Consider the following 18,234-nt stretch of genomic DNA (forward strand, 5'->3'; position numbering starts at 1 on the left):
ACATGGAAGCAACCTAAGTGTCTATCAACAGATGAATAGATGAAGAAGTTGTGGCACATACATACAATGCAATATTACGCAGCCATAAAAAGGAACGAAACTGAGTTATTTGTAGTGAGGTGGATGGACCTAGAGACTGTCATACAGAGTGAAGTAAGTCAAAAAGAGAAAAACAAATACCGTATGCTCACACACATATATGGAATGTAAAAAAAAAAAAAAGGTCATGAAGAACCTAGGGGCAAGATGGGAATAAAGATGCAGACCTACTAGAGAATGGACTTGAGGATACGGGGAGGGGGAAGGGTAAGCTGGGACAAAGTGAGAGAGTGGCAAGGACATATATACACTACCAAACGTAAAACAGATAGCTAGTGGGAAGCAGCCGCATAGCACAGGGAGATCAGCTCGGTGCTTTGTGACTACCTACAGGGGTGGGATCGGGAGGGTGGGAGGCAGAGAGATGCAAGAGGGAAGAGATATGGGGACATATGTATATGTATAACTGATTCACTTATAAAGCAGAAACTAACACACCATTGTAAAGCAATTATACTCCAATAAAGATGTTAAAAAAATAAAAATTTTTAAAAAATTGAAAAATTGAAAAAACAAAAAACTCACCAGAAAACAGATAAGTAGAAAAGGCCTCTAAATGATAACTATTTTGTGCCAGCCTTCTCAAATAGTTCCTCGAACTGAAAGTATCATTGCTGGTAGAGTTTAATGATTGTTTGAAAAGTCATTAATCATGTGTTACTTCCTTTTCAATGTAAGTGCCCTAAGTGTTTTCATGGACCACTTAAGGAATTTTTTAAAAATGTGATTCTCATAAACTATGACATAAGTGGATATTATATTTTTCCTAATATTCTCAAAGAAAAAAATGTAAAGTCTGGGTTATTCATGAATGTAAGAAAATTCCAAATTGATAGCACTCATCTCATTGTAGTAAGCATCTGCTGACTTATCTATCTTCTCTGTTAGACTGTAGACTTCTTAAAGGTAGGACCTGGTTGGTTGATTAATTCAGTCTTCAGATATGTATAAAAGAGCCACTATGCACCAGACTTCCTGCTGGGCTCTGAGGATACAAAAATAAGCCCTCGAAGGGCTGAGTTTTTGGCCAGAGAAAGAAGTTAATCTTGTACCATCATCAGTGAGATGAAGGAAAAGTATGCAGAGCTATGAGAAAGTTATAATAGTAGAAGGAGAGAGTATAATCAGGGAGGTTGGGGATGGTTTTCCTGAGAGAGTACTATTTGGGTTGAAATGTGAAGGATTAGTAGTTAACCCCATTGTGGGTGTGAGGGACTGGAGAGGGGCATGTGGTGTATGGGATCCCATCTCCGTCAGTAATTACAGCATGTGCAAAGGCCCTGGGCAGAAAGGAATACATTTTCATGAAGCAGAGAGAAGGCTGCTTAAGCTGAGGCATCATGAGGAAGTCAGAGCATGCTGGGAAATGAGGATGCAGGGGTACACAGGGAACAGGCTATCAAACACTCTGTGGCCAGATGAAGAATTCTGATCTTTACTACAGAGAAATGGGAAGCCACTGGCTCCACAGGAGTGTATTCAGTGATGAGATCATTTTGTTGTTCTGTTTTGGTTTTTGGTTGGGGAGGGGGAGAGATATGATTGCTTTGGGGCACAGTTTAGAAGGGCAAGAGGGAATTCTAAGAGAAGGGTGAGTACGTTCATGGAGGCATACAGGTAAGAGACACCTGTAGATTGGCATGGGGTGGTAGCAGCAGAGAGGGAAAGAAATCTGCACTTTTCTATCCTCACAGGCTAAGAGAATGTTCACACACAGCAGACACAAAACTGGTTACTGAAAGAATGCACAAAATGAATGTCATTAAGGCATTCGATTCATTTTCACATGTAAAAAGAAAGCCGTTAAGAAGTCTTGATACACACACACCTGTGCCACCATCACTATCCCTGCTGGAGCTCTGGTTAGCAGATTCTCTTTCCCCTGCAAATGACTGAAAGTCTAAAAATAGGCTATAATAGTAGGAGTTAAGTATCCTCTAAATGCTTTAAAATTAGGCAGTTAGAAAGACAGAATTTTCACTTAGCATAAGTGGGCGAAAATGGTAGGATTAAAAGCAATATTTCGTTAGTCAATAATGTGTCCTTGAAAACGGCAAATGGGATCCTTATTCCTTGTCAACCTGCCTGCGTCTTACCCCATCCTGATTCTCCAAAATACAAGCGTGCACCAACTTGCAATCACAAGCATTTCAGAAGTCAAAAGGGAAGCCTAATATAAAATAGATGCTATTTTCCTTACTAATTTTTTCTATAAAGTATTTTAATAGATACCCCAGAACTACTGTTCTGTAGGGAATATGGCTTGTTCCCCCTTTTTAAAACCCTACCTTTTTCTAAGATAAAAGGAAATGGTTTACACACCTTCAAAAGAATACATGAGGAATAAAAACATGACTCATCTCTCTTTAATTCTTAGTGTGCTTCAACATATAGAAAATATTTTAAAGTAGATAAAAGATATACATAAATATAGAAGTTCAAGTTTGGGGAATCCTCACTTTACATATCAGAAAAATTTCTGAACAGCTACAATCTGGCAGACATCTTGGAATAAATATTCCATTACTGATCATACTCAGCTCCCCACAACGACCACCACCAGGACAAGAGTTTTGACTTTTGTTTTTTTTGTGTTTTTTGCGGTACGCGGGCCTCTCACTGTTGTGGCCTCTCCCGTTGCGAAGCACAGGCTCCGGACGGGCAGGCTCAGCAGCCATGGCTCACGGGCCCAGCCGCTCCATGGCACGTGGGATCTTCCCGGACCAGGGAACGAACCCGTGTCCCCTGCATCGGCAGGCGGACTCTCAACCACTGTGCCACCAGGGAAGCCCATCTAGTTTATTTTAATGCTTCCCTCTTGTCTCCAATTCCACCTTGCTGCCATGTTTCTGGTTAATGTATCTCTTTCTGTCTTTTTGCTCCTTGACACGAAGGCCAAGTATTTCTTTGTTAACCTCAACTTTCACTTCTGTCTTACTTTATTCTTAGGCTAGGTCATGAAACAATTTTTTGCACTAAGCACAGGAAAAACATTTTGATCATCAGTTAATGTCTGCCAGAATACAGAAAAAAAAATAATGTAAAGACAGGGTGAAAGAAAAAATAAAAGAGATTAATATGTCTATGTATTTACAAAAGACCACTGTACATATGCTGTAGGTCTCTCTCTCTCTTCAGGAAAATCCACAACGGTATAATTGATATATCAAAAAGTAAATACTTGGATTATACAACTTCTGCTTCGATCTGGAAATGGCTAGATTATAAAGGCTTCATGGCGCATGTATTTTAAATAACCAAGTTCCCTAGTTTAGTGTGTATGTAATTTGATTTATCTAAATAAGAGCTGTACAAATAAGACTAAGAATACCTTAGATTTGAAAGCTGTACTGTTACAGTTTACATAGCACTTCAACATTCATCATGTCATATGAGATTTTATACATGCAATAGATCTCTAAAGTTGGTAGTTATTTTAATCTAGTTTAAAAATGAAAAAAAACCCAAACAAACCAAAAAACAAAGGTTCAGAGAAGTTAAGTCCCTTGTCCAAATCATCCAGCTGGTTTAGTTGCAAATAGAGGACTTACATACAGGTTTTCTGATTCAAAGCCCATTATTCTCTCCAGGACATCATGTTAACATCTAAAACCACGCTGTAACTGTAACATGTAAAGTTTACGTGTCTAAGACTTAACACGCTAACACTTTGACAAGTCTGTATTAGAGTATGTTTGATTAATAAAAGCTTCTTGAAGTCTGTATTGTTTTACAGGCAAATGCCTAAGCAAATTTGAAACAATAATAAGACACTAGAATAATATAAAGACTGCATTAAAATATGCTTTTGAGATAAAGATACATAGTAGCTCTCCAATAAATTCCTGTTAAAAATACAAATAATAGTATTTAAAGGCAAAGGGATTTAACATGCAATGATTCCTAAATGAAATACAAGAATCACAGAGAGACGGAATGAATGTTAAAATCCAGTTCTTCTCCCCTGACTGGTACAACAAGTTATATTATGCATTTATCTTCAACTACTGAACCCTTAATATATTCTAAGGGAAAAGAGAGATTAAACAACAGGTACAAGTAATACATGGTAATGGAAGTCTACATCAGTAGACCAGTAGATTAGTTTACATATAGTTCCTTTGCCGAGGGTTATAAATCGCAAAATGGCACAAGGCAGGCTTCTGGGATGCTGAAAATGTTCTGTGTCTCGACCTGAGAAAACGGGCAGATACACGTAAAATCTCATCAAGCTGTGTGATCAAGCTGTTCTCAAGATCTGTGTACTCTGTCGTACACATGGAACGCCTCAAAACTTTTAACAATAAAATTATAGCAAAACGTAACACGGGAAACCAAGAAGTTAAAATAAGTAAGAAGCTAGAGAGAGCACACAGCAAGTATTTTATGGGGTCCCCATCAGAGCCTTCCTCTGTCATGAGAAGGTTAAGGAGTATACAAAAGCTCTGTCTGAACAATTTTCATAGAAGCTTTTCTACGATGAAGAGAAGTCAAACAAAAGCCAGCCAACTTAGGAGAGCTTTCTGAAGACAATGTCCCCGTTAATTTTGGATAACTGAAACAATAATGCAAGAACTCAGGCAATTTATGAGAAATATATCTTAAAAACACCCAAATACTGCATAGAACAATATTAGAAAGCAAATACGGCATTAAGTAGTCACATCCAGAAACTATCATTTCTCAAAAAATGTAAAGAATGTAAAAGTTATTTGCATATATATACACATACACACACGTACATGTACCTAGTTCTCAGCTTATCCACTGTGGCTTTTATAGAAATGACTTAATCCTTAGGTTTTCCTGTGAATGGAATGGGACTTATAACATCTCTATCAGTACACTCAATGTTTTCTTACTGAAGTCACCCCGACGCTGTCTCAAAACCTATAGAGCATTGAGCTAAAATTTGCCTTGGCAGTTACGAAGCCGGATGCAGGAAAGCGTAAAACATAAACTCTGCCGACTGCTATGAAGTCTTAAAGCCCCACGGCAAGGAGAGTCTGTGGAAAGTGAGTGACCGCCCTGCAAGGCTCTTTGAAAGCAAGTGCTTGGGAACATGACTTTCAGCTACGTGAATTCTCAGAAATGAACAAAAACTGACTACCATGGGGTGAGGGGTGCTAGAAAAGTCGCTTTTGCCAAATCCAGGCCTCACTGTCTCTACTATGAAGCTCCAGTGTCTGGAACACAGTCGACATGCAAATCTGTAGTCAAGAGCATTAAAAGAGTGCAGTTAAAAATTGTTGGTGTGTAACAGCTCATTACTTTACCTATAAGAGATAACCAAACACAAATTCAGAGGCCCAGTTTGGCTTCACCCCTCTGAAATAAAATATGGCAGAAGCTGCCATTTTCATTCATTTGGCCTTTAATAATATAACCTTTTGATTTTCAAGTGTGCTTTGGACTAGAATATAAAGTCTTCAATTTCACCATAGGTAACGCTACTTATAAACAACCTTGAGGACCTTACCTTGGCCTATGACGACCATGCATCCAGCCATGCAAACATGCATTCATGCAACATAGCAGCACACAACACAGTGCAAAAATGGCAAAGAAAACCAAGTGATGGCCATGCTAGTATTTGTTCAAGGGTCTCCTTACCAAATAGTGAAATCCTATGCCTGACAAGAACTCCAAGTTTGCAGAATAGGCTGAAGACAAAAGAAAAACAAAAGAGAAAAGGGAAAGGGGGAAGGGAAGGTAGAAAAGACAGGGAGAAATTAAATTAAAATAAAACAAAAAAGAAGAAGAAGAAAAAAAGAAAAATAAACAGCTGATATATGAGCCGGAAAAAAGCAACATGATGTCACGCAGAAAGAATCAATTATCTGAGCAGAATGTGGAGTAAAGATATTAAAGAAAGAGTCTTTGAGTGCATATCTTTAACAAACATGGTTAAAAAAGCACATATTATAAGGAACCAAAAAAAATTGAAAGCAAAGCTAATTAATATAAAAGCAATCTATATGAACCCCGTAAGAATATAACTACTAGAAAACCACAAGGAGAAAACTTTAATTTTATCTGCCCCGAAGTACTACTGAGGTTCTAGAAATTTGTTGTTATGGATATTATTTAACAATGGAAGTATGGTGCTTTGGGCATAAAATGTTTACTTTTAGTATGTTTTATCATTTGGCCTTTCCTTCTCCCTGACCTTGACCACACCCCTTACACATATACCAAAGCATCCAGTGAATCTGAACACAATGAACTAGAGAGAGAATTTAAACAACTGATAATCCCTCAGAGAAAAACGTTACAGATGTGATAACTTAAAGGGCTTCTAATGCTAATTCATGAGTTGAACATTTATTTCCTCTAGACTAAGTTCCTGGGTCTTCATGTCCTTCCTGGTGGTCACCAATGGGAGATTCCACATAAAGGGACCCAGCACTCAACATGATGGCATTGGTACGCACTAATGCTTGGATCACAGCCCAGAGCCTGGACAATACCCGTTCTTGTCCTGTCACGTCTGTCACCAGGCAGTCTGGTGGCTTTCTTGCTGGGCCCTATTTTTAGGAACACTCAGTTTCATGCTATAATCTCTTCTAAACATCCCTCAGGATTCAGCTCAGACATGTTTACGCCAAGAAGCCTTTTCTAACACCACGTGTTCCTTCACCACTCCCAACCCTAGCTCAAAGAAGTCCCCTCCCAGCCAGGGGCCATCTGCAAATATCTACCAGGACACTTAACCTCCCATATTACAACTGACACTCTTTTCACTTCTATCCAACACTCTTCTGAACCCTCAGAGAGCACCGGTGATCCACAGCCAGAACTTACCAAAGCTCTAACCTTGAAAATCCATTTGTACAGCACCCCCCCCCCCACTCAGCTTGATTTTCCCCATCATGATGACAGCTATGTCCTCACTGCCCCATCCTCTCTTGCAAAGCTTTCCCATCACCAGCAGTGTGCAGATGTACACTCGTCAGGACTGGGGAGACAGGCTCTACGTCATGGAATCAATGGTGGCAACTGCTCACGGCAGAATGGGAGAAAGGAGTCAGGATCACTTTTATTACAGTAGGCTTTGGCCATCATCTCTCACTTCGGTAACAATGTGAAATAACGTATTGGTGAAAATTAATTATATAGGGCATGGGGTAGCTTTTCCAAGAAGACATTCATCTGCAAGTGCTTAAGTGACTTCGAGGTCTTGGGAAATCTCTTATCAGTGCTAAATATTTTTCAAACAATGATCTATTCAAGTAGATGTTAGACATAAGATTAGACATTAGCCCCCACCCCCACCCCAGAGCAGCATTATTTATCTTTAGGCTATAATTGAAATGAACAAAGACAATAAAACAAAAGCAACTTTCTCCAGGTGCCCTCATTCACTGAGCTTTCTGTGTGTTAACAGGGATCTGTCTCCATGAAAAGAGTGATTACACCTTAGAATTGTACACACTTTGGATTCTTGGAATCTAGTCTATTTTAAGCGACATCTTTTACCTCTTACTCGCTGACACTCTCTAGTATCCAGAGTGAAACATTCTGCGATGATGTTGTATTTATAATACTAGGATTACGTTTTTAACCTATGAATTTGAATTATGAATTTATAATACTAGAATTATGTTTTAATCTAGACCCGGGGTGTTTTGCGGTGATAGGAAACAGAATTGCTCTGTATCCTGAGCACATTTATGTTGGAGAATCTCTCCGAAAAAAATGACTTCTTATGATATCAGCTGCTTCCTAACTCTAGGTGTTCCTAATTAGTAACAGATGTGCCACCAGAGAGACATACAGATATATAGAAAGCTAGGTCCTAATAAAAGACAAATCGTATCTCTCTCCCTTCCAGTGCCACCCTCTTTCAGGGTGTAGCTTCTGTGCAGACTCTAAGGTTTGATTATTATAAACTTTGGCCCGTAGTTTTTCTAAAGACAATTTCCATAATCCCGTTATCCCCTTTCTCTATATCCCTTCATTATTAACATTCTTAAGAATTCATTCTGCAGTTTCCTCCCTGACTCATTGCCTTGTGAGTTTGCTTTCCACCTCATCGCTCTCCTGAAAAACACTCTTTTGAAGTTCTCAGTACCCTCTAAGTAGCAAATCTAATAACCTCCTTTTCCGTCTCCATCCTGGAGAGCTAGCTCTCCACAGTACTTGGCATCATTAACTACTTAAATCTGTGAAACTCTGGTTTCTGTTTTACAGTATTACTTCCCACTTCCTCTCTAATTAATTGTTCTCTCTATTCTTCAAAGATCCACTTCTGAAAACCCTGGAAAGGTAATAATTCTCCAAGTTTTGGTTCAGACCTTTCAGCTTCTCTCCGATTCTCCCTTAGTTTCATCTGCTTTCAGAGCTTCGAGCAGGAGATGGGTATAGATTATCCCCAAATATGTCATTTCTTGCCCTGATCTCTCCAACACCAAACACCTACTTCCCACTTTCTGCTGGATAGCTCCAGCTGAATGACCTGTTAGTACTTTATCCTTCCATATGGTACCTCTTTAACCAAATTTAAACTCTTCTTCTCAAAACTAGTTCTTCTGAAGTTTCTTGTTTTCGCTAGTGAGACCAATATTGTTCCAACCACTCAGCACTGACACTTCAGCCCCAGGTTGGCCTCCTCCTTTCTACTTGAGATAGGACTCATTCCCGAGGCATGCTTATCTTCCCTCTTCCGTGTTTCTCAGACGCAGCCCCTCTCTGCATTTACATCTCCTGCATTTACACTCCCAGCACTTTATATATGGCCCATTTACACTCATCACAACGTAGTTCATGGTTAGCTCTATACGTATGTGTCTCCTCAGCTATCCTTTTAAGTCCATTAAAGTTGGGAACTGTGCTGTTGTATCTGTGTGTTTATCCTCAGACCTAGGACAGCACCTTGTACCCACGGGGCATTCAGAATACTTGCTGAACAAACCCACGGGTAGCACCACCTACTGGAAGCAGCACTTCTGTTACAAGAGCTTGCATCCCTGCCATAGCTCCTAACGCCTGCCATGGCTTCCCAGCCATGCTACTCTTATCAGTCCTACTTATGCTCCCAGACTGTCCTCATTCTTCTATTTAAAAAGCGTCAATGGCTTCTTAATGTTAACGAATTAAGTAAAAAGAATAAAGATATTTTGACAGTTACTCTCAATTACAGTGTTCCATCATGAACCTACATAACCTATATTTCTCCTAAATGACCAGTTTCTACGCTGTACGTTGTTATCTAAAAAATATACCTTTTTCTTAATCTCTGACCTACGTATTTTTTAAGATCAGCTTTGAATGTCATGACTTCCATAAATCTCTAGCCCACCCATACCCATCTAAGGGGTTCTTACTTTACTTTGACTCCTAGAGCACCGCTCAGCTTTCTGCTGCTGGAACAATATTTATTCCCATACACTTAGCCACTGTCACGTATACTCCTGGAGTGCAGATGCCCCATCTCACTCACCTCTGTGGACAGGAGAATATTGACTGTAGACAGGAAATGCTCGATACCTAATTTCTAGTACCAGGAGGTCTCTAAACAACTAATGGGAACAACCTGGTTTTAACTGTGGAGAAATTAATTTAGATCCACATAACTACTGCTACACCCAACTGTTAAATACAAATTAAAACGATCATGGCAATGCTCATCACGTGTATACAGGTATGTTTGTTTATTCACAGTAGCAGGGCCAGTTCTTTTTTTAAACCTGTTTTATCGTATTTGTTACGTATTTTACTCATTGAAGTAATATTTAACTGAAGTAGTAAGAAATCAGAGATTTACAAATTTCAGTGATTCCGTTTCAACATGCCAAACAAATTATTTAATTTGTCTTTGTTAATGTGATAGTGATGGTGGTTGTTTTAAAACATATCTTTATGATTATTAAAGTAAGATTTTTTCATTTTAAAAACTTGGAAAACACATAAAAATAGTAATATAAAATCTACAATGCACTACCTAAAGAAAACCACCATTAACATTAAATTTATTCCGTACCAGTACTTTTCTATACATAAAAATTTACGTTCTTTTAAAAAATCCAAATCAATACTATTTGAACAAATGTTTTATTTTTTAAGTGATAATTTTCCTAAGTTATCATGTATTTGTACCCATCACCATTTTAATGACTGGACAACATGTACCATCACTTATTTACCATCACTTTATTCATTTTTCAACTCTGATTTTTTTCTGAGGATAAATTCTAGCTATGTTTGGCATTAAAGTACTGTGAAGAAATCAGTTAACTTCTGGTGTTATGTCTCTCATTCCTGTGTGTTGGAATGTTAATGGCATACGTTAAATTTTAATGGCATACATTCCCTTTTGCGGAAGTGCTAGTGGGAGAAGTAAAACTTACCAACCCTCTTTCCCAGAAGTGAAGAAAAAAATTGAAGATGAAATCATTAAAAACTGGGGCAGTGTTATTAAAGGCCCCAAAACTACATCAACGGAGGCTAGCACAGAATCGTGATGTTCTTCTGATTTCTTCTATGAGGGATATAGTTGGTAAAGGAGAATTAGTTACTTCTGTAGTTAGTGAACAGTTCTTAGAGTAAAACTGAAAAGTGAATGGCGAAAACAAGACACAATAAAAGGGGAAGGGAAAGAGCAGAGCTTGCATAATTTTTTTTCATTTTTTTCCCTATATTCTCCAACTATATTTTGATTTATGTTAATGAATGTGATTAAATTAACAACACCCTCTAGGAACAAAGTTTCTGTTACAAAAGGTTAACTGGCCAGGAAAGACTAGGAGACTTTGCAGTAGCCTTGGTTCCATAGTGTTTAATGATAACTTGGTGTTGCGGCATTTTCCAGCTACTGTGAGCACTCACCATCCACAGGGGAACAATGGGGCCAGTGGTGTGGATGAGTGCGCGTGTGAAATGAGGAGAGATGGGTCTCTCTCTCCCCTAGGGAAGGCGGAAGGAAGGCCACGCCACAGTGGGGAAGGGGAGGGGGTTATCTGCATCTTGGAAAGTAGCTCTTCCTTCCCTTTCCTTCTGGTAACACAGTTGGTGGAAACAAAGTGAGTTACTGGAATGGATTCTCTGTTATTTTAACTGTCATCCATTTTATCAAATTCACAGGAAGCTTTATTATTTGAAGAAGTTTGGAAACATTTTTAATGCTGCTGCAATCTTACATCACATGATTGGCTGGCTATCTACCTGTTGGTAGACAACCAATTAGACAATAAATTTGAGTAAAGAGATGAGCTTAAGATCCCACCCCCAGTGCTATGCCCCGCAGGAATCTTACTTCCTCTTAACCCTCTGGGAACAGTCTATATTCAATGTCACCTCACCCTGTCCAATAGGCTGATACTGCACTGCCATTCAACGTACCATTAAAGTCAAGTCTATGCTATGAATCTAAAATTGCTCTAGAAAAAGTCTTAATAAAAAAGAGGTTTGTTTCCCAGGCAAGCCTCTGATGACAGATCCACAGATACTGTGAAAGGATAAATGCATATTCTTTTAAGATGTTAAACTTGTGATAATACGGCTAAACAGCAATAGATAACTAAAAAATGTCAAGACCAAGGAAAGCCTGTATTCTACTTTATACAGGGTACTCATTTTTATAGAAAGTTTTTTCAAATACCATCTAAAAGTTGGTTTGGACTCCTGTGCAATGTAATACAGAAGAAGGCTTTCTCAGTAATTGATTCTCATGTATACTAAGTGCTGGCAGAATTTTGAGGACTCAAACTTGAAATCCTCAGCAGAATCACAAATAAATCTCCAAAGAATATTTGGGTTTAAAGAGAAATAAGAAAGCACTGCTAGGATGCTGGCTTGACTGGTGTGAGCAGAAAACTTTATAAAGTATATATGTTTACTTCATTTTATCCCAAGGTGGCTCATAATTTTTTAAAATTTAAAGTTATAATTTCTGAAAATGAGATTCTGCTGAAAAATACAGGCTGGCAAAAACATTCGATTTGAATACATTTTCAGGAATCCAATGTTAAAAAGTATCATTTAACAAAAAATACGAATGCACTGATGCACCTCCAGCCTCTACTTGTGGATTCTGTATTGGGTATTTTGTTCCTTCTACTCAGCATTACATTTAGCAGTAAAATATAAGAAAACTCAACACCTAGAACACATGTATTAACTTGCCAAAACCATCCTTCTCATAGTGTTTGATTCCAAGGGGCCAGGGGCCGGGGAACATGGGTGGGAACTCTTCGCGTGATCCTGCTTCAAGAACCTGAGATGCTCGTTCTCAAAAGGAAATGCACTTAAACAACAGTCTTTATTTTTTATAGCTATTTACCTAGTCACCATTTCTTTCTCTTTGTTTGATGCATGTCCTCCAGAACACAGAGGTCTGCTGGCTGCAGATAAGAAGTATAAACGATGGTTTTTGAAATACTGATCAATTAAAGGAAGAACAACCTGAAAGAAAGGAAAAGAAAACAGATCTACACAGTGGACTCTTCCGGGGGATGAATGAGTGCTGAGTTTTTAGAGCAGCCAGAGTTCTGTCCACATGCAATAAGTCCCCCATAGCCACAGCCATGCCAGTCAGCACCATTTCAAAGTACGCCTCTCATAAGTCTCACTCTGCTGTCTCCAGTCCCTATGTGTGTGTGTGTGTGTGTGTGTGTGTGTGTGTGTGTGTGTGTGTGTGTGTGTGTGTGTGCGTGCGCATGTGTGTAATTATAAAAAAAAACACATCAGATTTTCAATGGTTTGAAATTAGCCTCAGTATTTTCTCAAAATGAAACAGTCTTAATATTTTCACATCATGCAGTTCCGTGCCTGAAAGGTTCAGAAATAATCAGTGATGACCTTCTACTGAGTCTCTAGCATGTCTGAGGATTGTAACTGACATGCTATCATTTCATGTATCCCAGTAACCACTCTGTACGGTAGCGGCCATCATCCCTGATTTCTAGGTATTACATTGAGATGTAGAAAGTGAATGATTTACTCAGAGTCACATTGCCGCTTACCCACCTGCACAAAGCTCCTACCTGGCCTCTGTCAAAGCCCACCTCCCGATTCTGCCCTCTAATCCTGATGGCTGTTGGCCAATTCCTCCCCCTCCTCCGTCCACAGGCTTTGTACCTGCCATTCACTCTGTCTGAGATGCTCTCCCCACACCCCATAACCTACTCACTTCACTCCTCCTGCAGGCCTCAGTGCAGTGGGACTTCATCAGATAAGCCTTTGCTGGCCTGTCAACTAGATAAACTCCCTGAATCCTCTGGTCTTTGAACATCATTTGCAATTTTATATTTTATATGTATGATTTTGGGGGTTAGTCTCTCTCCCTAAGTGTCTCTAAGGCACACAAGAGAAAGAAACATTTCTGGGTTTGTTTCCCATTAAAGCCCTCTCCTGGCCTCTATGACTACTGCTTGTTCTGTTTCATTTACCACTGATGCACCACTGCTTAGGACCTTGTTACAAGCCTGTAGCAAGCGCTAGATAAATATTTGTTGAATAAATAAATGAAAAAAGTAATAATAAATGGCATTACCAGTATTTAGACTCAAGCCTGTCTAAATACATTTTTCCCCTACAAGGTAGGTATATTTTTTAATAATAGGAATACAAAAGCTTTTAGTGATCTTCCTAGGAAGTGGTAACACTGCCTGAACTTAGTGATTGACATATAATAGGTTCTCAATAAATATGTGAATGAATGAATCATAGACTTAGTAGAAATTAAGCCACATTAGGCATGCATCTGCAAACAAAATCACTAGGGGCGCTGAGTGCACAGGCAATGAAATACAAGAATGTATTTTAAACGTGTGATTAGAGGCCATGAACACAGCACTTCTGATCACGGGTTCTCAAGGGCGATTACATCCTAGCAGAACAGATAACCAGCAATGTGCAGCCCAAGACAGACTTCAGAGGACGGATACAGATTTGGGGACTGATACAGATTTGGGGTGCAATACTGAGTGGAAAGAAAAGACAAGAGAAATCTCCCTTACAGTAAAGGGTACAATTCTGAAAACATATAATAGAAACCAAATATTAATCAGTCAAAATAATATGTCATTTTGTAAATGACCTATAACCACCAAATGCAAGTACTCTGAGAGGAAATGGACGGAAATCATTAGGTCTTCGGGTTAACCAAAACATATTGTAAATAGGAAAGCTTCCCAAGGGTATTCTGTCTTTGCGCTAGTGAATCTCCAGGTCATAATTCCATGCATGGCACAGACTAGGCTCAGAGTAAACACTGAGTACGTGAATGGACCCGATGTGGACACTCTGCAACTCTTCATCTCCTTCCCGTACTGGCTGGAGTGTGCACACAGCAAATTCTTGATAAATTTGTATTAAACGGAATAAATAAAAATCATGGGATATACTCTAAATATGAACAATTGATCCTCTCTGAGCCTCAGTTTTCCTCTTCTGAGTAGGATTCAGGTCCCACAAGGATTCTATAGTATAGGTTCTTATAACATACCCACTGATAAATTAACTCATGCTTTTCCTCTATAACAAAGAAATATTCATCTAAAAATTTTAAATCAGAACAATATTCGAATGTTAGGAAATAGATGTTTCTCCTTTATGTCATATGATAAAGCCAAAAAAGAGAACTTTGAGTCAGACTTCACAGAGGATAAAGTCATTTGAGAAGTACGGTACGGAGAGCAGAGCGAGTTAAAGCATGACCAAAGGTGCTGGGAGCACATTTATCCCACGTGATCCATGCAGTTATTTTCATGCCACAGAATATTTAGTCAGAGTAGAATTCACATTTGTAGACAAGTGCATTCCATAAAGAGGCAACGGTCTAAAGAGTATATCTGGTAAACAAACATATTGAAGGAAATGCAGGATGGATTGTATACTGTACTTTAGCAAAGAACTTGATTTCTTGTTCGTAAGGGAAATGTTCTCCTTTGCTTCTGCTGCCACCATCTGTAGACATGAAGAGTTTTTAGGTACACGTTGCACTTCAAACATTGCAAGATATTCACCCCAAATGCTAAGTTTAGAACACATTGCTAAATGCGTTACCCCACTAAACTGAACGCAAAAATATAAAGGCTAACTTCAGTTGTGCAATTTAAAAAAAGATTAAAAACATACCCAAATCAAAATTAAAAAGCTCTTGAGACAGCCCATACATGTGGTTACAAGCACAAACATACTGGTGTAGCTTTGAGATCTGATTGACAAGTAGGGAGGAAACTGGAATAAAGTAAAAATCCCACATTTTTAGCAGGAAAATCCCACATTCTCTTTCAGTAAGAAAGAAGCTCCCTGGGGTGAGAAAAGTGAGTGGGAAATAAGTAAACGTAATTTGTTAGATTTTAACACGGACCTCTAAATAAAGATAGTGACTTCTTGGTGTGACTGCAAGTTACAGCCTTTAATATTAATATACCAGTGGAAAAATTTCAGGAAGCCAGTGCCTGTGATGACGGGGAGGACCACAGCTGTAATACTGGATTGGAAAATGAACATTCTGCTAAAGAATAAAAAAGTTCACCGGTGTCAAAAGATAATTTCCATAAGCAAAGCAAAAAGCCCTGGATTTTCCCCATGGTGTAGAAAATGAGTTCAAGGTTAAGAACTGATTGACTGAATGCGTTTAGCTTAGAAGGTGGCCTTTCCTACCTCCCTCATGCATATAAAGGAGGTTTCATCCATAGAGAAGAGGTAGCAATAAACTATAATAACCACGATGCTATGCAGAACAGATTGGAGAGCTAAGAATTTCAGAACTGGATATAAGGTTTCAGTAAAATCTGTAAGCAGAGCTTCCATATTTTATAAGAATCAAACTGACTTTTGCTTGAAAAAGTTCTTTTGCACATAGAAATATAAACAATTTGAAATACACTTTATTAAATCTTAAGCATAAATTCAGGATAACTTTTAGAGAACTTAGGTAATACTTTGTAAAATCAGACAGTGCTCTTCCCAGGAATAAGTAAAAGAAAATAATGGCTTTTCAAAGCTTGCGAATTTCAATTTCTTTTAAATCACTTTTGCGCTAAATCTCTCTCAAGCGTATTACGCAGAATGGCTGGATCCACCTAAGGGACCTTCTCATATAAACGTTATTGAGACAGAAATTTGTACCTATCTCAATCTGCTAACATTTCAAAGAACTAAATAGGAAATATCTTTCCTTTCGTTATATATTTTAACAAAAATGCCTCTGTAGAAAACGTGAAAAGATTTGGAGAGAGTATGATCTGTGATGTAATACAAAACTTCAAAGAAGGCACAGGTATATTCTTACCATCACCATGAGTCTATGTTTAAGAATGAATATATTAAAGATGTGTTGCAAAGGCAACAAAGTGTAAGATAAAAGAAGACGGTATTACAGAAATTTTGGTTTTTAGTAATAATGAAAAATGAAAATGAAAACAAATGATCGTGTAGACAATCTCAACTCTGCTTCTCCTCTTGACAGAATTCTTGTACATAATTTGCCCTGCCAAAGCCACCTGAAAATGGAACAGGTAACATCAGCAATTGTAAAAAAAAAACTAATTTTGTTGGGCTCTACATTAATCTAACCTTATTTCTCCCCAGAATTCTGTTCATAATACCTTCTCTATCCTATAGAAAGAAAGAAATGTGTGAAGTGGGTGAATCTGCCCTGTAGTTAGCTTCTCACCACTCCTTACACACAAACGCTGTCCTAGGAGGTTTATTCAGAAACTTGAATATAAGGTTTTGCCCTTCATTTTACCCACATTTTACCCTTCAAAGTTCTGTTTCTGCTACCCATACATAAGCAAAAACTTTGCTTATTCCCTTTCCAAACGATCACTCTCTATTCCCTCTTCTCCTCTCTCATCAAAAAAAAAAAAAAAAAGGCTGGATCCCAGAGCTGCTACTCATACAGATACTTTTAAATGTGGATTAGAAATGTCAACACTTAACTTTGTGCATAAAAGCTTCAAAAGTTCACCATGGCCTCATGCTTGTTCTTTGGTCAAATTTCATTCAGACTAATTTGGCTACTAGTCAAGGCGACTATCATATTTAAAAAAATATATTGTTGGATGAGTTACAAAGAGACTGCATATTATAGATTAGTTTGTATAACTGGCCTTTATGATAAAGATGGTTAAGAGAGGAAAAATATAGCATTTGTACTGTAGCTAAAGAGGCAGGTGGAAAAAGAGGGAGGTTCTTTAAGAGAACGATGCTCAAGTAGAAAATCTCTAATCATATTGGGGATCCAGGGGCCAGGAACAAGAAAATACCAGAGCTCGAATTTCTATAAACTTTAATCTGATGCTGTGCTGAAAACTAATATAAATCCTAAGAAAACAGCAGCAAAAAAAGCCCTTGGTTAGGAGGGGTCTGTTGCTGATGTATCACTAAGGGATCTAGGACTATGGGCCCCAAGGAAAGGGGCTGAAAACAGAAAGAATGAGGGTTAAAAAACCAAAACAAAAACAGAAAGAGAACCTTAAAACTGGAAAAGAAAACAAGAAGATGCACCACCAGCAGAGCACACTGCCTTTCAAAAAGGACCAAACTCTACTCCTTTATATCCTAATACCAACCAGTGGCTGGAAGGGGATCTGACACAAAGGTGAGTAACTGACAACTTGAATTTTAATTCAACAATGCTGAGGATAAACACAAAATAAGAGAAGTGAGAGGAGGCTGTCTTGATGATCTGTTCTGAATCTTAGATTTAAAATAAGGAGTTCTTTTTGTACTTAAATGGCACTGAGCCAGATGGGGAAGAGGTCTTTCCTTTTACTCTAAGAGAATAATCAAGTATTCTGTATTGCAGATACTCTAATATAAATGTGTAACGCTGCACAGGCTAAACTCAAGGCCTTTACATTGTCTAGAAATTTGGAGACTCCATAGAGTTTTAGTTTAGTTTTTTTTAAGAGCAGAGAAATTAATTTCATAAGGAAAGATTTAAGTGTACCTTAAAATCTGATGTCCAGCCAATGTATCTTTCAAAATGAAAAAGCAATGCCAATAAACATTTTAAGGAGAAAAGTATTACGTTAGATTTTTTTTAAGTTCTCAAAATTTACCCATCCTTAAAAATGAGTTTGCCTATTGACTTTTAGACTCAAATTAGTATTATGATGGATAGAAAGTGTTTATACCATCCGGGAGCAGACCACAAGCATCCCAGTAGTCTATGCTGTT

At 38.3% G+C, this 18,234-nt stretch overlaps 1 protein-coding gene across 2 annotated transcripts in view; it reads right to left on the reverse strand.

Moving 5' to 3' along the window:
• The window catches only part of RYR2 (ryanodine receptor 2), a gene marked incomplete at both ends in the record, with an annotated part of 711,173 nt that overhangs the window by 134,120 nt on the left and 558,819 nt on the right, over positions 1 to 18,234 (reverse strand). For both annotated transcript variants that reach the window (XM_082854592.1, XM_082854593.1), the window contains 3 exons: positions 5,713 to 5,762; positions 12,380 to 12,501; positions 14,942 to 15,006. In XM_082854592.1, the coding sequence (XP_082710718.1) occupies positions 5,713 to 5,762; positions 12,380 to 12,501; positions 14,942 to 15,006 (237 nt within the window). The remainder of the gene's footprint in view (positions 1 to 5,712; positions 5,763 to 12,379; positions 12,502 to 14,941; positions 15,007 to 18,234) is intronic.

The sequence above is a fragment of the Leucopleurus acutus genome, assembly GCF_964270905.1.
Source record: "Leucopleurus acutus genome assembly, chromosome: 14".
NCBI classification, from domain to species: Eukaryota; Metazoa; Chordata; class Mammalia; order Artiodactyla; family Delphinidae; genus Leucopleurus; species Leucopleurus acutus.